At 42.5% G+C, this 17,837-nt stretch overlaps 1 protein-coding gene across 1 annotated transcript in view; it reads right to left on the minus strand.

Moving 5' to 3' along the window:
- Positions 1-1,711: 1,711 nt before the first annotated feature.
- Positions 1,712-17,837, minus strand: part of LOC115105060 (dihydropyrimidine dehydrogenase [NADP(+)]-like) — a 206,812-nt gene continuing 190,686 nt past the window's right edge. The window contains exons 21-23 of the mRNA XM_065006803.1: positions 5,970-6,122; positions 5,550-5,690; positions 1,712-4,111 (exon numbers count right to left, since the gene is read on the minus strand). Coding sequence (XP_064862875.1) covers positions 3,941-4,111; positions 5,550-5,690; positions 5,970-6,122 — 465 coding nt within the window. The 3' untranslated portion in view covers positions 1,712-3,940. The remainder of the gene's footprint in view (positions 4,112-5,549; positions 5,691-5,969; positions 6,123-17,837) is intronic.

Raw genomic sequence — 17,837 nt, forward strand, 5'->3', positions numbered from 1 at the left:
AAAGACGTCCAAAGGAGGAATTGGCTTTGGGGGTGACCAGTGAGATATACCCGCTGGAGCGCGTGCTACAAGTGGGTGCTGCTATGGTGACCAGTGAGCTGAGATAAGGCGGGGCTTTACCTAGCAGAGACTTGTAGATGACCTGGAGCCAGTGGGTTTGGCAACGAGTATGAAGCGAGGGCCAGCCAACGAGAGCATAATCATTAACATAGAAGTGTTTTTTTCCACCTTGAGGAAACCTACTGGACAAATACTAAAATAGCAAATGTTCCATAACCTGTAGGTAGGTAGGACTGGGGTTTGAATGGATAGTACAGAGCTCTTTTATTTAAACTGGAGGACGTAAGAGACTTGGGCTTGTATCCCTTTTCTACCCCTCTTCTCAGGGGTGTTTTCAGTTCTCCTTTTGTCTTCAGCGACTTGACCTTTATTAAAACAAGCTTTATTGGATAATTAAATGTAAAGAAAAAAGACAAAAGGTAAAACTAAAACCAGGAGGGAGGGAGGGGTTGGGTAGGGTATACAAATCCGGTTTAAGGGATAGTGTTGGGTAGGGGATATGAACCCAGGTTAGGGTTGGGTAGGGGATTTGAACCCAGGTTAGGGTTGGGTAGGGGATATGAACCCAGGTTAGGGTTGGGTAGGGGATATGAACCCAGGTTAGGGTTGGGTAGGGGATTTGAACCCGGTTTAGGGGGTAGGGTTGGGTAAGGGATACGAACCCAGTTTAGGGGGAAGGGTTGGGTAGGGGATACGAACCTGGTTTAGAGGGTAGGGTTGGGTAAGGGATACGAAAACGGTTTCGGGGGTAGGATTGGAAACAGGATATGGACCAGGTTTAGGGTAAGGGTTTGAGGAGGGATTTATTTCTATAGAAAAAAATAGGGTATAGAAACTTGCTCTTCAGGAGTAGGTGGTTGAGGATGTTGCTTGTGTTTGTTTCCAGCGTCCAACAGGAGCGGGCAAAAAAGATTACGCACAGGTCTTCTCCAGAGCAGCGACACACCGGGCACACGGCGGTTTGGATCTCATGTAAGTATTCAGGTAAGTATTGGGTAGGTATTAAGGCTTTTCTGTGTAAGCATGTATTATTTAAATAAAAAAATAAAAAATGAATAATAGGTCACTGCATGTAAGTATACTGTACATGTTTTAAAAGGCATGCAAGTTTGAAAAATGTTTGAAAACATGCTGGCCTTCTAGGCAGAGTTGCAAAGAAAAAGCCATATCCCAGACTGGCCAATAAAAACAAAATATTAAGATGGGAAAAAGAACACAGACACTGGACAGAGGAACTCTGCTTAGAATAGAAGGCCAGCATCCCGGAGTCACCTCTTCTCTGTTGACGTTGAGACTGGTGTTTTGCGGGTACTATTTAATGAAGCTGCCAGCTGAGGACTTGTGAGGCGCCTGTCTCTCAAACTAGACACTCTAATGTACTTATCCTCTTGCTCAGGTTTGCACTGGGTCCTCCCACTCCTCTTTCTATTCTGGTTAGAGCCAGTTTGCGCTGTTCTGTGAAGGAAGTAGTACACAGCGTTGTACGAGATCTTCAGTTTCTTGGCAATTTCTCGCATGGAATAGCCTTCATTTCTCAGAACAAGAATAGACTGACGAGTTTCAGAAGAAAGTTATTTGTTTCTGGCCATTTTGAGCCTCTAATCGAACCCACAAATGCTGATGCTCCAGATACTCAACTAGTCTAATGAAGGACATTTCTTTTGCTTCTTTAATCAGAACAACAGTTTTCAGCTGTGCTAACATAATTGCAAAAGGGCTTTCTAATGATCAATTAGCCTTTTAAAATGACATACAGTACTAGCTAACACAACATGCCATTGGAACACAAGAGTGATGGTTGCTGATATTGGGCCTCTGTACACCTATGTAGATATTCCTTCCATTTAAAAAAGCTGCCGTTTTCAGCCATTTACAACATTACCAATGTTTACATTGTATTTCTGACCAATTTGATGTTATTTTAAATGGACAAAAAATGTGCTTTTCTTTCAAAAACAAGGACATTTCTAAGTGACCCCAAACCTTTGAACGGTAGTGTAGGTATACATTAACCATGGGCGAGTAGCAGATACTTATTGAGATGAGACTAGTCACAGCTGACCTTTAGTGAGCTCCCAGTGAATCACAGCTATTCTTCATATCTATTGAACTGGAAACAGCCACATGAAGATCTGACCTTTTAGTTACAACAACCCCTGGCCCGTAATACAACAAAGATCCCTGATTTCACAATTACACACCCAAATCAAGAGAAATTGTCAAAAAACACACAAAAAACAGTTAACACAATCAATATGTAATCCACATAACCACAGACAGATGCAAATAGTATTAGTAGTAATAATAGAATACATTCTAAGCTTTGGTGCAAGGCAAGTTAAACTAAAAGTAAAGCTGACTTGTAGCTAACACTGGGCGTGCAAGGCAAGTTAAACTAAAAGTAAAGCTGACTTGTAGCTAACACTGGGAGTGCAGGGCAAGTTAAACTAAAAGTAAAGCTGGCTTGTAGCTAACACTGGGAGTGCAGGGCAAGTTAAACTAAAAGTCAAGCTGGCTTGTAGCTAACACTGGGAGTGCAGGGCAAGTTAAACTAAAAGTAATGCTGGCTTGTAGCTAACACTGGGAGTGCAGGGCAAGTTAAACTAAAAGTCAAGCTGGCTTGTAGCTAACACTGGGAGTGCAGGGCAAGTTAAACTAAAAGTAAAGCTGGCTTGTAGCTAACACTGGGAGTGCAGGGCAAGTTAAACTAAAAGTAAAGCTAGCTTGTAGCTAACACTGGGAGTGCAGGGCAAGTTAAACTAAAAGTCAAGCTGGCTTGTAGCTAACACTGGGAGTGCAGGGCAAGTTAAACTAAAAGTCAAGCTGGCTTGTAGCTAACACTGGGAGTGCAGGGCAAGTTAAACTAAAAGTAAAGCTGGCTTGTAGCTAACACTGGGAGTGCAGGGCAAGTTAAACTAAAAGTCAAGCTGGCTTGTAGCTAACACTGGGAGTGCAGGGCAAGTTAAACTAAAAGTAAAGCTGGCTTGTAGCTAACACTGGGAGTGCAGGCCAAGTTAAACTAAAAGTCAAGCTGGCTTGTAGCTAACACTGGGAGTGCAGGGCAAGTTAAACTAAAAGTAAAGCTGGCTTGTAGCGAACACTGGGAGTGCAGGGCAAGTTAAACTTAAAGTAAAGCTGGCTTGTAGCTAACACTGGGAGTGCAGGGCAAGTTAAACTAAAAGTAAAGCTGGCTTGTAGCTAACACTTGGAGGAACCAAACTAAACAGATGCAGTGCTTGATAAACATGAAACAATGACCTCCAGTTCTGATGTGGTATGAGAGAGAGGAGATAGTCTGGACATTCACAGGTAGAATACCTCAGGCTGTCACGATCACCTATTCATATCTGTTCATTACAACTTCTGATCCTTCTGATTATCCCTCCCAACATATAATGTCTAATTTCATAGCTCTGGGCTTGTGGTCCAACTGCCATCCACGCATGCTTGTTAGGAAATGTAGCATTGGTGCGTCAGTTTGTCAGATAGAGCCCAAACGCATAAACATCCATTATTTTCTGCCTTCCCCTTTCTCTTCCTCCCTCCTTTCTCTTCCTCCCTCCTTTCTCTTCCACCTTCACTCTCATTATCACAGCCTTGACACAACAGGGAAGAGAAAAAAAAACTCAACGACAAAAACAACAACACATCCCCACACCACCATTGTTTAGAAATAATGCCACCTTTTGCCGCCCGGTTGATTATTTGTAGATAATTGGCTTGGGAATATATAAGGCAATTATTTATCCACACTAATAATTATTTTCATATAATCAAGGTAATTTTTCACAGCACAATTACAAAGCAGAGGAATCGATGTTGTCAAACAGACATTGGTGGACGTTTTTGTTTCTTCTTTCTCTCTCTCCATCCTTTAGTTTCAGCATACGGGCATGACGGCTTGAGGCAGGCCTCTCTTGGGCACATACGGTGTTGTCCTGGTAACCATTTTGATGCACTCGATGATAGGGCAGACACTGAGACAGAGAGTGCAGCCGGTGCAGCTGTCGTTAACTATAGGGAAATGGGTCTCAGGGTCAAACGAAATAGCCTGCAGAGAGAGAGAGAGCGAGAGAGAGAGAGGAGAGTACGTGAGAGAGAGAGAGAGAGAGGAGAGTGCGTGAGAAAGGGGAGAGAGAGAGAGAGCAAAGGCTATAAGGTTTGGAATGGCTGCCATGGACCATCATTGACATGGTTTTAGCATGCTAGGCTAGCACAGGAAGCCCCGCAATGAATCCATGTTATGTAGCTAGTAGACCAATGTCTTCTGCACTGTAACATCAAACAAGGCATATTGTGTATTCTGTTATCACAGTGGATTTGTAATAATATTGAGTTCTATTTAAATCATCTTGCTCTGAAAATGTATAAATTGCCCTCATGCAAACTGCATGGTGTTGCATATTGCCATCAATTCATCATGCTGATACATAATTTACCCTTTTATGTTTATTGTCCATGCGCAATAAAATACATATTTACAACAGATGTCTTCAATATATTGTTGTGAAAATCATTCAGGGGACATCTACATCTAACCCTGTATGCAATATTAATGAAAAAAAATATATATATACAGTACCAGTCAAAATTTTGGACACACCTACTCAATCAAGTGTTTTTCTTTATTTTCACTATTTTCTACATTGTAGAACAATAGTGAACATATCAAAACTATGAAATAACACACATGGAATCATGTAGTAAGCAAAAAAAGTGTTAAACAAATCAAAATATATTTTGTATTTTAGATTCTTCAAAGTAGCCATCCTTTGATGACAGCTTTGCACTCTTGAAATGACCTCAACCAGCTCCACCTGGAATGCTTTTCCAACAGTTGAAGGAGTTCCCATATTATGCTGAGCTCTTGTTGGCTGGTCTTCCTTCACTCTGCAGTTCAACTCATCCCAAACCATCAAAATTGGGTTGAGGTCGGGTGATTGTGGATGCCAGGTCATTTGATGCAGCACTCCATCACTCTTCGTCTTGGTCAAATAGCACCCGACTGGTACTGTGTATATAAAAAAAAGTGTCTGTGTGTGTGGAACCACCTATTTGATGGAGACACATTATCCTGATGAATGCCGGTCTTCATTAGAAACCATTAATAACACATAATCCCTCTCAGAGATCCACTCACAGACAATGAGCTCTGATGGAACAGTCCGTGCTACTTCATCAATACTTCTGCTGATAGATAATGGGGACATTTATTTACCAGGGAAGAAGAGGAGATTCTTTCTTTAATAAAACTGTCATACTGTTCCTTCCTCCGACAGAGGTACTTTCACAGAGAGCGAGAGACTAATGTGCGTCACTATGACTATAATGAAAACTAGGCCTTGTCACAAGGCATCCCTTTTTCAGGAGATAGTAAGGGCCAGTCTGGTCCTTAAACAGGCTTTGATTAGACTTGTTCCCGAGCACGTGTGTCTCTGAGTGAGCGTGTGCTTCAAACAAATGGAGGGGGTGTACAGTGCAGTATGTACCTGGTACCCAGAGTCATTGCAGGTCATGTAGCACTTGCCACAGTTGATACACATTTCCTCATCTATAACAGCCTCGACCTGCTCTGTGTTGTTCAGCTCCCCGTATGCACCGATGTGCTTCAGAGCCCTGGCTATAACATCCTGGGAACAAGACAACACTAAATAATTACACACAGAACATATTATAGGTATATATAGGATCTCTATGGCAACACACATTGATCTAAGGACCTGGTCTCAGTCATGTACTGTATCTTACATGCCTTGTAAACATTATGGCTAAATCTAGGCATCTGTTCCAATATCTACACTAGCATACTACTAAGAATGAAGCAATGTATTGGGCATGCATTCTACAGTACATCAAAACATATTTCAAAGTACTATGGGAGAACTAAGGGGTGTTCTCTTCTCTCTTACCTTGACAGCTGGGACTGGTCTCTTGGGGGTGTACGTTCTGGTGCCATTGGCCTCCACTACTGTGGTCTTCTCAACGTAGTCTCTCACTGCCTTCTTGTAGTCGGCCAAAACCTTTTTCTTCTCAAGCAGATAGGGTCCAAAGCTGGGTAAACTCTTAAAGTAGGATTGATAGAAGGCTGAAGGTTAGTTGTTAAATTCTAACAGCTTCAGTTGTAACTTAATATTGGAGGTAGTGAAATTCTGAAAAATGATTGGCTTTCCAGGATAGCTTTTTGGTGTGAAACTTGTTGTAGTAAATCAATTTGAGTTTATTCCTCCGGTAAAATATGACTGACCACTTTTTTTTCATTTAGAAAAGTAATGTTGGTTTTAATCAAAACTGTTTAAAGATAGATGTGACCATGTTATGGATGGTTTTTGATAGATTAATATGGTTCTACGTAAGCATTGTACTTATTCATAACTCTCCAATTATCTTAGCAATAACAAAGTAATAGATTACAATTTGTAAGAGTGAATTTATTTAAATGTTTTACCAATGACATGTCATATGCATCTATTGTCTACCAATGCCATTTCACGTGTATCAATCTTTTGTATCTCTTTGTAATATTGTCTCGTGTCCTCTTTGACCATATGTTGACAGGTTTGTTGACCTAAGAGAGAGGTTGTTTGTCTACTTACTGCTGATGAGTGTTTAAGCTGCACCTCCAGTACAGAGTACTGAAGCATCACTGATGTGCCTCATTAGAAGCATCAGATGAGAACAAACAGACAGCGAGACAGGGATGAGACAGGAATGAGACGAGGATGAGATGAGGATTGAGAGCCACAGACTGACCGCATTAAAGGAACACTGTTTGCTTTGGAGTAGTGGCCACTGTTTTTCATCCTGGGAAATTAATGAGATCCGTTCGGCCAACATTTACACGTTAACTGTATCAAGCTGGAGGTGTCCCCTGGGCTTATTGAGTGTTGTACAGCGTTTAGATTCCCCCCCCCCCCCCACTCCTCCTGTACACCACAGCAAGTGTACAGGATTACAAGTGAATGACCCACTTTCCCCAAAAACAAGAAAAAAAAAGTCAAAAACTAAAAAAGTACAATAAAACCACATTTGCTTCAGTTCCCGTTTGAAAATACATCTCTTTCCCCATCTGCTGTGCAGTGCATTGGACGTGATATTGAAAAATTGTTTGGCTTTTAAAAGTGAAATACAAGCTGATGGCGGTCATGGAGGGTGGTTTTCAGGGAGATTATTGTTGTGGGTTTACTCCCGTTTGCATCTCCTGTAGGCCCTCTACTGTAAAATCATGCAATATATTTGCAAAAATATTCATTCGCCTTCCTGGCTTAAGACATTACCGTGTCAATGAACAGGAATTGCTTGCTCACTCAAAATGGTTGCTGCTTGTCTGCGAGCTATTCCCCTTGAAAACAACGTGTTGGCGGGATGGAGGTGATGCAGCTACAGGAGAACATTACCTAAAGCACTTAAAAGGCTTGTCTGAAATGGGCAATTTTGTTTCAGAGAAGAATAACAGCCAAAACACAATAACATTCTCGAAGAAAAAAAATACAAATCTATGATTGTTTTTTGAGAAAATCTTTGAAAATGAGTTTCCAAGGGTGTACGATTTCATCCAAATACAGCTACAGCCCTTGTACAGACATTCTACTGTATAGATGTGGGATTTGGAGTCATACAGTCTATGCTTTTTATATTTAAAAAAAACATAGTTCTCTGTGAACAGTATGGTCATTCATGTTTGTCTAATATAACTAATATCATATATTGATGAATCAATATTTTCCATTCTAATTAAAACGGTCAACAGTTTAGGGTCCCTTACCACTACAGTGACCTCATTGATCACTTAATGTGTTGTGAAATCTGTTAGAAAATGTATTGTAATGTTTAAAAAATGTTATAATTGCCTTCATTTTGCTGGACCCCAGGAAGAGTAGCTGCTGCCTTGGAAGGAACTAATGAGGATCCATAATAAACACAAGATATTAATCAAGCCATGAACTTTCTCACCCTTCCGTCTCTTGACCGTCAATCTACTCATGATGATTATTGATGTTGTTATTTTTAAAATGGCTTGTTTTTTGTTGTTGCTTTTCAGAGCTTTGAGATTTCTTTATGTCATGAATTGCGCTTTAAAAGTTGAATAAATTATTATTAAGCACATGTCCCCTTTAACCTATGCCTGCCTATACCAAAGACCAAAGGTACACTTTTGATATTCAGACGTCACTTGAGCCAGAGGAGTCTTTGATCCTTAACAAGGACAGTTTGTGTGAGTGCAACTGAGCTAGAGAGATACAGGGGGGGGGGGGACACAGAGAGACAGAGAGAGAGAGGGGGAGAAAAAGAGAGAGAAACAGAGAGAGAAAAAGACAGAAAGAGAGGTATCTAGAGAGAGAGAGAGAGAGCACGATAGCTAGAGAGAGAGAAAGGGAGAGAGAGAGGGATCACTCTTTCTTTATCCATACGTCTCCGTAGCCCTGCCCAATTGTGTGTGTACGTGTGCATATGTTTGTGTGTGCTTGAAGAAAGACGTCCACCACAGGCCCCTTGCGATCTCTTGGCAAGTGCTTAAGTGGAGAAGTAACTGCTTGTTGTGATTCCTCTAGATTACCATATTCATGACGGGTTGAAGGCAGAATCCCACATACTTATGGCCCCAACATAGGAGGGGATTAAGCTCAGGCTGGCAGGCTGTTTGTCTGCCGTGTGTGTGTGTGTTTGTTTGTGTGTGTATGGAAATTGCAGTGATGCCAGACAGGCAAAGCAAGCTCCAACACAACATGCCACTGAGGCCGTGTGGAAAGCCAATCCCATACCCAGGGTGCCACTAATTCATTTCCACCGCACATCTCCAAATTGACCAGAGGAAATGAGGTAAGACCAAGCTGTTCAAAGTATCGACATTGATTCAGGTTTTGAAATGTCACTTTTTTTTCTGTCTCAGTTTCAACTTGCCTCCTTTAACAAGCAGCTTTTTGAAATCTATCAGAAAAGTTATCATGAGACAAGCAATTCTACTGGAGCTCTTCCCTGCATTATCCAGTACGACTATTAGATAAGAGACTTCCCTGAGAAGCTATCTGTGAATACCTGCAGGTGTACTTCCTCTGAAAGTTAGACTCGGGATTAGTCTCCTTGGCATATCAAGCTATTGCAATGCCATTTATTCTTGCAAGCAAATAGAAATGAACTTGTGTTGCCACTAGCTCTGTCGTTGCTAAAATTAGTAAATTGATTGAAAAACTACACCTGCACTGACTCAGTTTCAAACATACCTAATATTTAATGTGCTAGCAATGTGTTTCGGTGCTCTGAGAGGCCATAACAAAACAGAGATCACAGATTGTATTGCTGTCTTTCTCTGTCTTCTCATCCACAGCTGTTCTCCAAATATCACCTCCAAACCGGTGAGCGAAGTAAACCAAAGTACAGATGGTTAGTAGGCAACACATTGCAACTTTTATTAGTAGATCCTCGGGAAAAACAGGTGTGCGTGACATGTTTTTCCGCTTTTCATTGAACCATTTATTCAAATTAATGCGGTTTGTTTTTAATTAGATTTTTTCTCTCTCTCTTCTTCAATTTCATATGGTAATGAGATCATCTCTAAGCTCGATAAATATCATATGCCCACATTGTGTGCATAACATTAAAAAGTAGCAAAGGTTTTAATTGTACATGAAATACCACACATTCAATTTGAACCACCTCTAAACATCCATACGTAGCGGCACACCAGGACATTTCACATAAGGACAGCCTATGTCCAAATCATTAGATGTATGTGCAGTCAGACTTTTACAGGAATTATACACTGCTAACCTATCGTGCCCTTATGTTTCAAAAGGAATCTCAAGGCAGTCTGCCTGTCCTTTCGTCCGTCCACACAAGGCCATCCACATGAAAAGACTCCAAGGTCATAACACTGGAAAGCACTCCCCTATGCATATTGTGCTGCCAGGCCACACTCCAAAGGAGAAGCCCTCCAACCCTCTGTGAGCTAGGCCTCTCTACTGTATCTGCGAACAACATTAAGGCTTATTGCTCCCTCAAATACACGCTGCCATTAAGAAAAGAGATCAGGTCACAAGTCTAAAGAAAGAAGGAAAAGAAAAGCAACAACAACCCCGGCAGCATAAAAAGTGGGTGATTCATCCTCACTAAACTACTGCTTACAATGTGCCATAATTAAACGTGAAAACCTAAATGTATACATCTGTGTGTTCAGCCCTCATTCATTTAAACCAGGCACAGTAGTACCAGATAGGTTCTAATCCAACAGTTATTCTGTTCTTGTTTTTTCCCTACCTCCTCTTCTTCTTCTTCTTTTCCCCCTGCTATAACAGAACATTAAAATGTATTTTAGCCTCTAAGGTCCATGGCTATAAACCACAGAGTGGAAGGAAGGGGATGGGGAAACCACAGCCAGAGATGAAGGCCCACCACACCAACCACAGCAAAGAGAGAGAGAGATAGGGAGAGAGAGATTGGGTAGGTTGAGTGCCGTAGTCTTTTACCCAAACTGCCAAGCAGCGAGTGCCAGCCACGTCTTAAAACAATCACACAACAACCCTTAATTGGACGCCAGTGTGTTCCTCCCCCTAACAGGTAAACAAACAAACACAATAACTTGGCATCAGTTTGATTTGTTTGTGTGTTGTGTTTTGTTCTGTTTCTTTAAACTGTTAATCAAGAGAGCAGTGTAGCAGGAGGAATTAATAACCTGTATTGTATGTGCATCTGATCTGCCTTCATAAATTATGCGGTGAGTGGAGAGGAGTCTGTTACCTTGTGTGTCGGTACAGATCAGTTTTAGAGGTTGGAAAATCACCTCCCATGTAAAAACTGTGTGGGTGAAACTCATCTCCAAAACCCCAAAGTGGCAATTAAAAAGTTCCTGCAAAGGACTTGTTGACTTGTGTTGCATGTTCGTTAACATTTATCAATATGCAAACCAATTTGGTCCCAATTCATTCTGATTTGGCCGCATTATACCACACAAGTTCCACAAAATACAGACGAGTAAGCTTGGTTTCCAAATGCCCAAATTTCTGTTAATTACTATAGCTTCCGCCTTGGGCCAATCAGTGTCATTTTGTAAATGCCGGATCTCTATGGCGAGACACATCATTCACCCAAGTTTCGTCAAAATCGGCCCAGTGCTGTTTGAGATATTGGTAAACTAATGTACGAACGAACGGAGACAGATCCACAGTTCCCTCCCCGATTTCATCGTGGGGGACAATGAAGGCACTGAACATTGAGACATGTTAGCTGATATTTGGCCAGACCAACAGCATGGTTTCTCTCCTTCTCTCACCGTCAACCCCACCAACAGTCAGAAAGACAGTCAGCCAGCCAGCCAGCCCGCCCACCAGAGGTCCCTAATAACAAACACACAAGCGGCTCAGAGACATGATTTGGCCTCTGTCTCAGGGGCCGAATATGAGGGCGGCCTAATGAAAGATCCCAAAGAGGAAGCAGACAGCCGTGGCAATAACTGTACATCTATACTCTGGTTGGGGAGGACGGTCTGGCTAATGGTCTGGAGGACAGGCTGACTCCCCTTTCACTTCTCATAACATTTACCACAGTCTGTGTCCCAAATGGCACCCCATTCTATATATAGTGCACTACTTTTGACCATAGCCCTATGGGCCCTACATAGGGGTTAGGTCCCATTTTGGATGCAGCCACAGAATGGTTTGGATTCCACAGCCCACACCTGGACTGGTGTTACTCACATCAGGTTCAAACAAAATAAACAGTGGGTGTAATGGATGTACTGAACACATTGGGAGAGGGATTTAAAGGCTAGTGAGTGGATACCTAATCTGTATTTAAATCTGATCCTACCTTTAATTGACAACAATGTCAGGACATTTACATCTAGTGGAAACGGTGCCTGAGGAAGGTCTGCAGCATCATCAAGGAACACATAAATACCATCCACAAGCTGTTCACTCCCTTATTGTTGGTCAGACGGTATCGGAGCATGAGGTCTGATAGAAACTGTCTCTGAGCCTGTTGGTATCTACAAACCATCCGACTGCTGAACACTTGAACTGGACTGACCACCTGCACCTTAACACAAATGCACTCACTCAAGCTCACACCCACACAGACATACACTCATCCACACACGCGCATGCACACACGCACACCACAACTGCTGCTACCAGACTCTTACTATGATTGCTAAATTAAACACTTGCCCCTGAATCACCCCTTCCCCAAAACAAGTGTAAATACTGGACGATAAATTGTGCCTTCTTGTATTACAATTATGCTAAAAAATGTATTCTGTTCTACTAAGTCATTTACCTTAGGTTCATGTTCTTATATTTTATTATTTATTATTGTTGTTGCATTGTCGAGAAGGAACCTGAAAGTAAGCATTTCATTGGACGCTGTATACCATGTGTATCCTGTACATACAACTAATAAATGTGTCAGGTAAAGGTAGTCTTACTCTGGGTAACTTTCACAATCTACAATTCAAATAGTTGTATTTTGTGCCTTTTAGAGGCATATTGTGGTTTCTCTATTAGTACCAACAAACAAAATGGCAACAAAGTGCACTATCATAATTTTACATTTGAGTAATTTAGCAGATGCTCTTATCCAGAGCGATTAGGGTTAAGTGCCCTGCTCAAGGTCACATCAACAGATTTTTCACCTAGATGGCTCGGGATTCGAACCAGCATTCTTTCGGTTACTGGCCCAATGCGCTTAACCGCTAGACTACCTGCCATTGGATTAAATTTCTACGAAAATACTTCAACAATCAAATGTCCCTCAATAAAGTAATAGAACATCAGAGTGGTCAGTACCACCCCCCTCCCCAGCACCCTTCCACCACCCCCAATATCAGCCCATCACCACCTCACCTGAGCCAGAGTGTTTCCAGGCAGGCCCCCAGCAGAGAGGGGGTAGGTCAGGCTGGTCCAAGGCTTCATTACCCCTGCAGGCCTGCCAAGCTCAACCAGACTCCGCCGTGCCGTGTAGCCAGGCCAAACCACTATTTAACAACCCCCCCCCTCCCCAACTGTGCAGCAGCTTAGGGGTAGCCTAGCCAGCAACACCTCTCTCACTCCCACCCCTTGTTTGGAATTGGCACCAGCAGAGAGGAGAAGGTGGAGGAGGAGGAGAAAGAGGAGGAGGCGACTGTGTGGATTGGGAGGCTGTGTGGGGGTGGAGATACCAGGAGAGACACCACAAATGTAATGTTACCTTTACAAAGAGGTAACATTGGGCTAGTTCTAGGGGACTGTGGAGCTCTCCCTCCCTGTGTCGGCCCAGTAGTGGGTCTCATCGCCTGTTCCAGCCAGCCTGCTGCCTAACAAATACCTGTGGTGCTGAGCCTCCCGTCTGGGGCATGAGCAGTCCCACACAGAGCACATGTTAGCTTCACACGTTAGCTAGCATCTCATAAGCCTAACTGTTACTGTCAGCTCACAGGGTTGCAATCACCATGCAGTAGAGTGATGGGTCTGCACTTCAGTTTGCACCATGCACTCCATGTTTCTGCTGATGCTGTGACCCAGTATGTACTGCATATCAGGCGTGTGCTTAGTGCATTCTTAATTGCAGTAAAGCAAGACTAGTCGGTTTCTGTCGCGTGAGGCAGCTTGATGGAGAAGTACACCCCCTGGACATGATGCTCTTTATTTATTTATTATAAATGTTTTCGTTTTTGCTCATATGACCACTCAAGACATGAACTTTATAATGACTGTCCATCTCATGATGTTGTGATGTTGTTCTTCAAGTCTTTTTTGTGTGTTTTAAAGCACTTTGTTAGTCTTTGAAAAGCGCTATAAAAGTTCAATAAATGATCCATATTATTTTTGCAGTAGTAGGGATTTTATGTCTGGCATGTTATTTGCATGTTCCAGAGTCCAGCCAAGACTGTTGACTGTGTGCAAACAGTTGTACATGAACCTGTGTTGACAGCCCAAAAAATGAATTTGTTTGATGTAGCCACCCACTATTAAAGCACAGCCAAGATAATTATTTGATTTACCATTGAGGTAACTTCAGCCTACTTCTTAAATGACTTATGAAGAACTGAAGTTCACTGAAATTGGACTCCACACTCTAAACGGTGAAATAAGGATAGATCATCCCATGAGAGAGCATGGATTGCCACCGAGGCAGACTATTTGAGACAGCATTCTCTCTCACTACTTATACTAACAGTGAGAGAGTGAAAAAAGATGTCTTTAGCTGAACGCTCCTACTCCTTTTATCAACTGACATTCCCGGGAATTGCAGTGACAGTGACTTCTCTTCTCACTTTCTTTTTCTCTTTTATGAGCTCCGTCTCTCGCTCTTGCTAACTACCTCTCTTTTTTCTATTTGAGGTTTCTTTCTCTACCTTTCTCGCAAATGTCTTGTGCACTCTGACACACACAGCCCCACTGTCTCTCTACCAAACCTTTTTTTCCCCCTCCGACGACTCTACCTTTGAGTCTGACTTTCTGAAGCATGCACGCACACATCCACCCACCCACCCACCCCCACCCCCCACACACACACACACACACACACACACACACACACACACACACACACACACACACACACACACACACACACAGCTTACTATAGTGAAACACGTACACACACATAAATACACAAAACCCTTGTCTTGACTGTACTGTAAGTAATGTGATCTTGCTCCCCCCCTCCTCCCCTCCATGGTGTGCTTGGTGTATTTGTCTCATTGGGTCAATGCTACTGTTCCTCTGCCTCGCGGCAACAGCTGCCCTACACACAAACACAGGTGAGATGTCACTTTCTATCTATACTGTCCACTAAGTCAAAGACATGGCCCAGGCTAGCTCTGTACACCAGGCCTCCATGAACGCTATGAGGCATTCCTATCTACAGGTAACTGCCAAAATAACGGAAACACCAACATAAAGTGTCTTAATAGGGCGTTGGGGCACCACGAGCCAGAACAGCATCAATACACCTTGGCATAGATTCTACAAGTTTCTGGAACTCTATTGGAGGGATGTGACACCAATCCTCCCATTAAAAAAAATCCATAATTTAGTGTTTTGTTGATAAGGTGCCGCTACCAGATCTCCCATAAGAGTTCAATTGAGTTGAGATCTGGTGACTGAGACACTCACACCATTTAAAAAAAATGTTTCTTATCTTTAACTGCATTGTTGGAAAAGGACCCGTAAGTAAGCAATTTACTGTTAGTCTAGACCAGTTGTTTATGAAGCATGTGACAAATACAATTTAAGGGTAGGTAACAAAACATCCGTCACACTGATCCTCAACACAGGGACCCCTCCTCAGGGGTGCATACTCAGCCCCCTCCTGTACTCCCTGTTTACTCATGACTGCATGGCCAGGCACGGCTCCAACACCATCATTAAATTTGCCGACGACACAACAGTGGTAGGCCTGATCACTGACAACAATGAGACAGCCTATTGGGAGGAGGTCAGAGACCTGGCAGTGTGGTCCCAGGACAACAAACTCTCCCTCAACGTGATCAAGACAAAAGAGATTACCGTGGACTGCAGGAAAAGGAGGACCGATTCTCATCGAGGGGGCTGCAGTAGAGCAGGTTGAGAGCTTCAAGTTCCTTTGTGTCCACATCACTGACAAACTAACATGATCCAAGCACACCATGACAGTCGTGAAGCGGGCACGACAAAACCTATTCTCCCTCAGGAGACTGAAAAGATTTGTCATGGGTCCTCAGATCCTCAAAAGGTTCCGATCGCAAGGCACTACAGAGGGTAGTGCGAACGGCCCAGTACATCACTGGGGCCAAGCTTCCTGCCATCCAGGACCTCTATACCAGGAGTGTCAGAGGAAGGCCCTAAAAATTGTCAAAGACTCCAGCCACCCTAGTCATAGACGGTTCTCTCTGCTAGTGGTAGAGGAGTGCCAAGTCTAGGTCGAAGAGGCTTCTAACAGCTTCTACCCCCAAGCCATAAGACTCCTGAACATCTAGTCAAAAACAAACTGACTTGTTGGAAAGGTGGCATCCTATGATGGTGCCACGTTGAAAGTCACTGAGCTCTTCAGTAAGGTCATTCTACTACCAATGTTTGTCTATAGAGATTGCATGGCTGTATACACCTGCCAGCAATGGGTGTGGCTGAAATAGCCAAATCCACTAATTTGAAGGGGTGTTCACATACTTTTGTATATATAGTGTATTACTACCTATGGCTGCAAATACTGAGGTGGCTTATTCTAATACTTACCCAACAAAAATGCACAAAATCACAGATTTGGCACATCATTGCGCACATGTTAGGATACACATCATTAAATATCTTGAAACAAGTTACAGGCAGTAGCCTAGAAGAAGAAAAATAGAACTCAATTGATTGAACATGAAATGTATTTCAACACGATTAAAATAGGCCTACTGTATTTATATTTGAATGCAGTCATCTCTATTTTCATTTTTTTCACTTTTTATATTTCACTTGCCTGTATCAATTGCAAAGACATTAGCAACATTGTATTTGTTGTAGTCAACTTTGTTCTGAGGTTATCGGCGGTCACAGGTAGACGGATAAACCATGTGATTCTATGTTTAGCGGTGATCTTTTGTGTATTAAGTGACGCGGGAGGTTAAAGAAGCATCTAACGAAGCACTAGCTGTTCTACAAGTGGTCTGAGGCAGAAGTTAGATTAGGAACGTTTTCAAGTGCAACGTTAATAACAATGGTTTTGGAAAACACCTTAGAGATTTAACGATGCTCCTACGAAGGCTCTAACAATGAACTTAGCCTTGAGATGCTTTTGGGAAACCGGGCCCAGAGCTATTTCATACTATGTAATACATTATGTGAGAGCTGAGAATTGACCTTAACAAAAAGCAACGTCCAAAAGAGTCCACAAATCCTTATTTTCTTCTAAGTAAAAGCCAGAACAAAACTACTCCGGTTAATGTTGTCGCCTGAGAGCTGAGAGCCGGTGATGTGAGTGATTCGTCCTTTCCTGGTGTCACCGTGCACTAGTATCAGTCAGTGTATCCAGCACCACGTTGCCCCAGGGAGATGTGATGTACAGGCTGCTTCTCCATGTCTGGGACAATGTTTCTACATGACACCACACAGCTTCACACACACACACACACACGCACACGCACACGCACACACTCCACAACCCCTCTCTACCTTCTCCTCTCTCTCAGCTTCAAGACAACACCACTACCTCTTTTGCTATAATTGTTGTTGTGCTGACAATTCCCCACAACAATGGAGAGCTATACAGCAGCAGATGAGGGAATTACTGTTTCCACTTTTCTGATATTCCTCACCTCCTACACATTTATTCCTTCCTCTCTCATCATCCACTCCTCCACTCATTTAGCATTAGCATTTAAACTGTTGCCTTTGCGATGCAATGTCCCGTCGTCAGGACTGTCGTAAATCTGGAGCGTTTGGGAGCTTTAAAGCCTTCCCTCGGTTGGTGTAGAACCCACATGCCTGTGATCTGATAACCACCTCTAATTTGGAACGTTGAAAAGAGTTTACTGAAGTTGTATTTTCCCTCATTTACATTCATTCTGGGCATTTCACATTTATTTTCTCTTTCTCCCATAAATATGACAGAGATTGTAGAAATGCAGAATTGTGGACTGTAAAACCTAATGGAGGGAATGTTTTGACAATTGCCTTTTGTCAAATTTGATTTGAGATTTTTTTATTTTGTATTGTGTTATGAACAACTGGCATTGGATTAAGACGGCGCTTGTACAAATCGTTTTCCGAGAATGATTGATGTTCTATTTCAAAGTAAACTAACAATAATAAACCATTAGGACTTTTCCTCACCGTCTGTGC

Source organism: Oncorhynchus nerka, linkage group LG22, assembly GCF_034236695.1.
Source record: "Oncorhynchus nerka isolate Pitt River linkage group LG22, Oner_Uvic_2.0, whole genome shotgun sequence".
NCBI lineage: Eukaryota > Metazoa > Chordata > Actinopteri > Salmoniformes > Salmonidae > Oncorhynchus > Oncorhynchus nerka.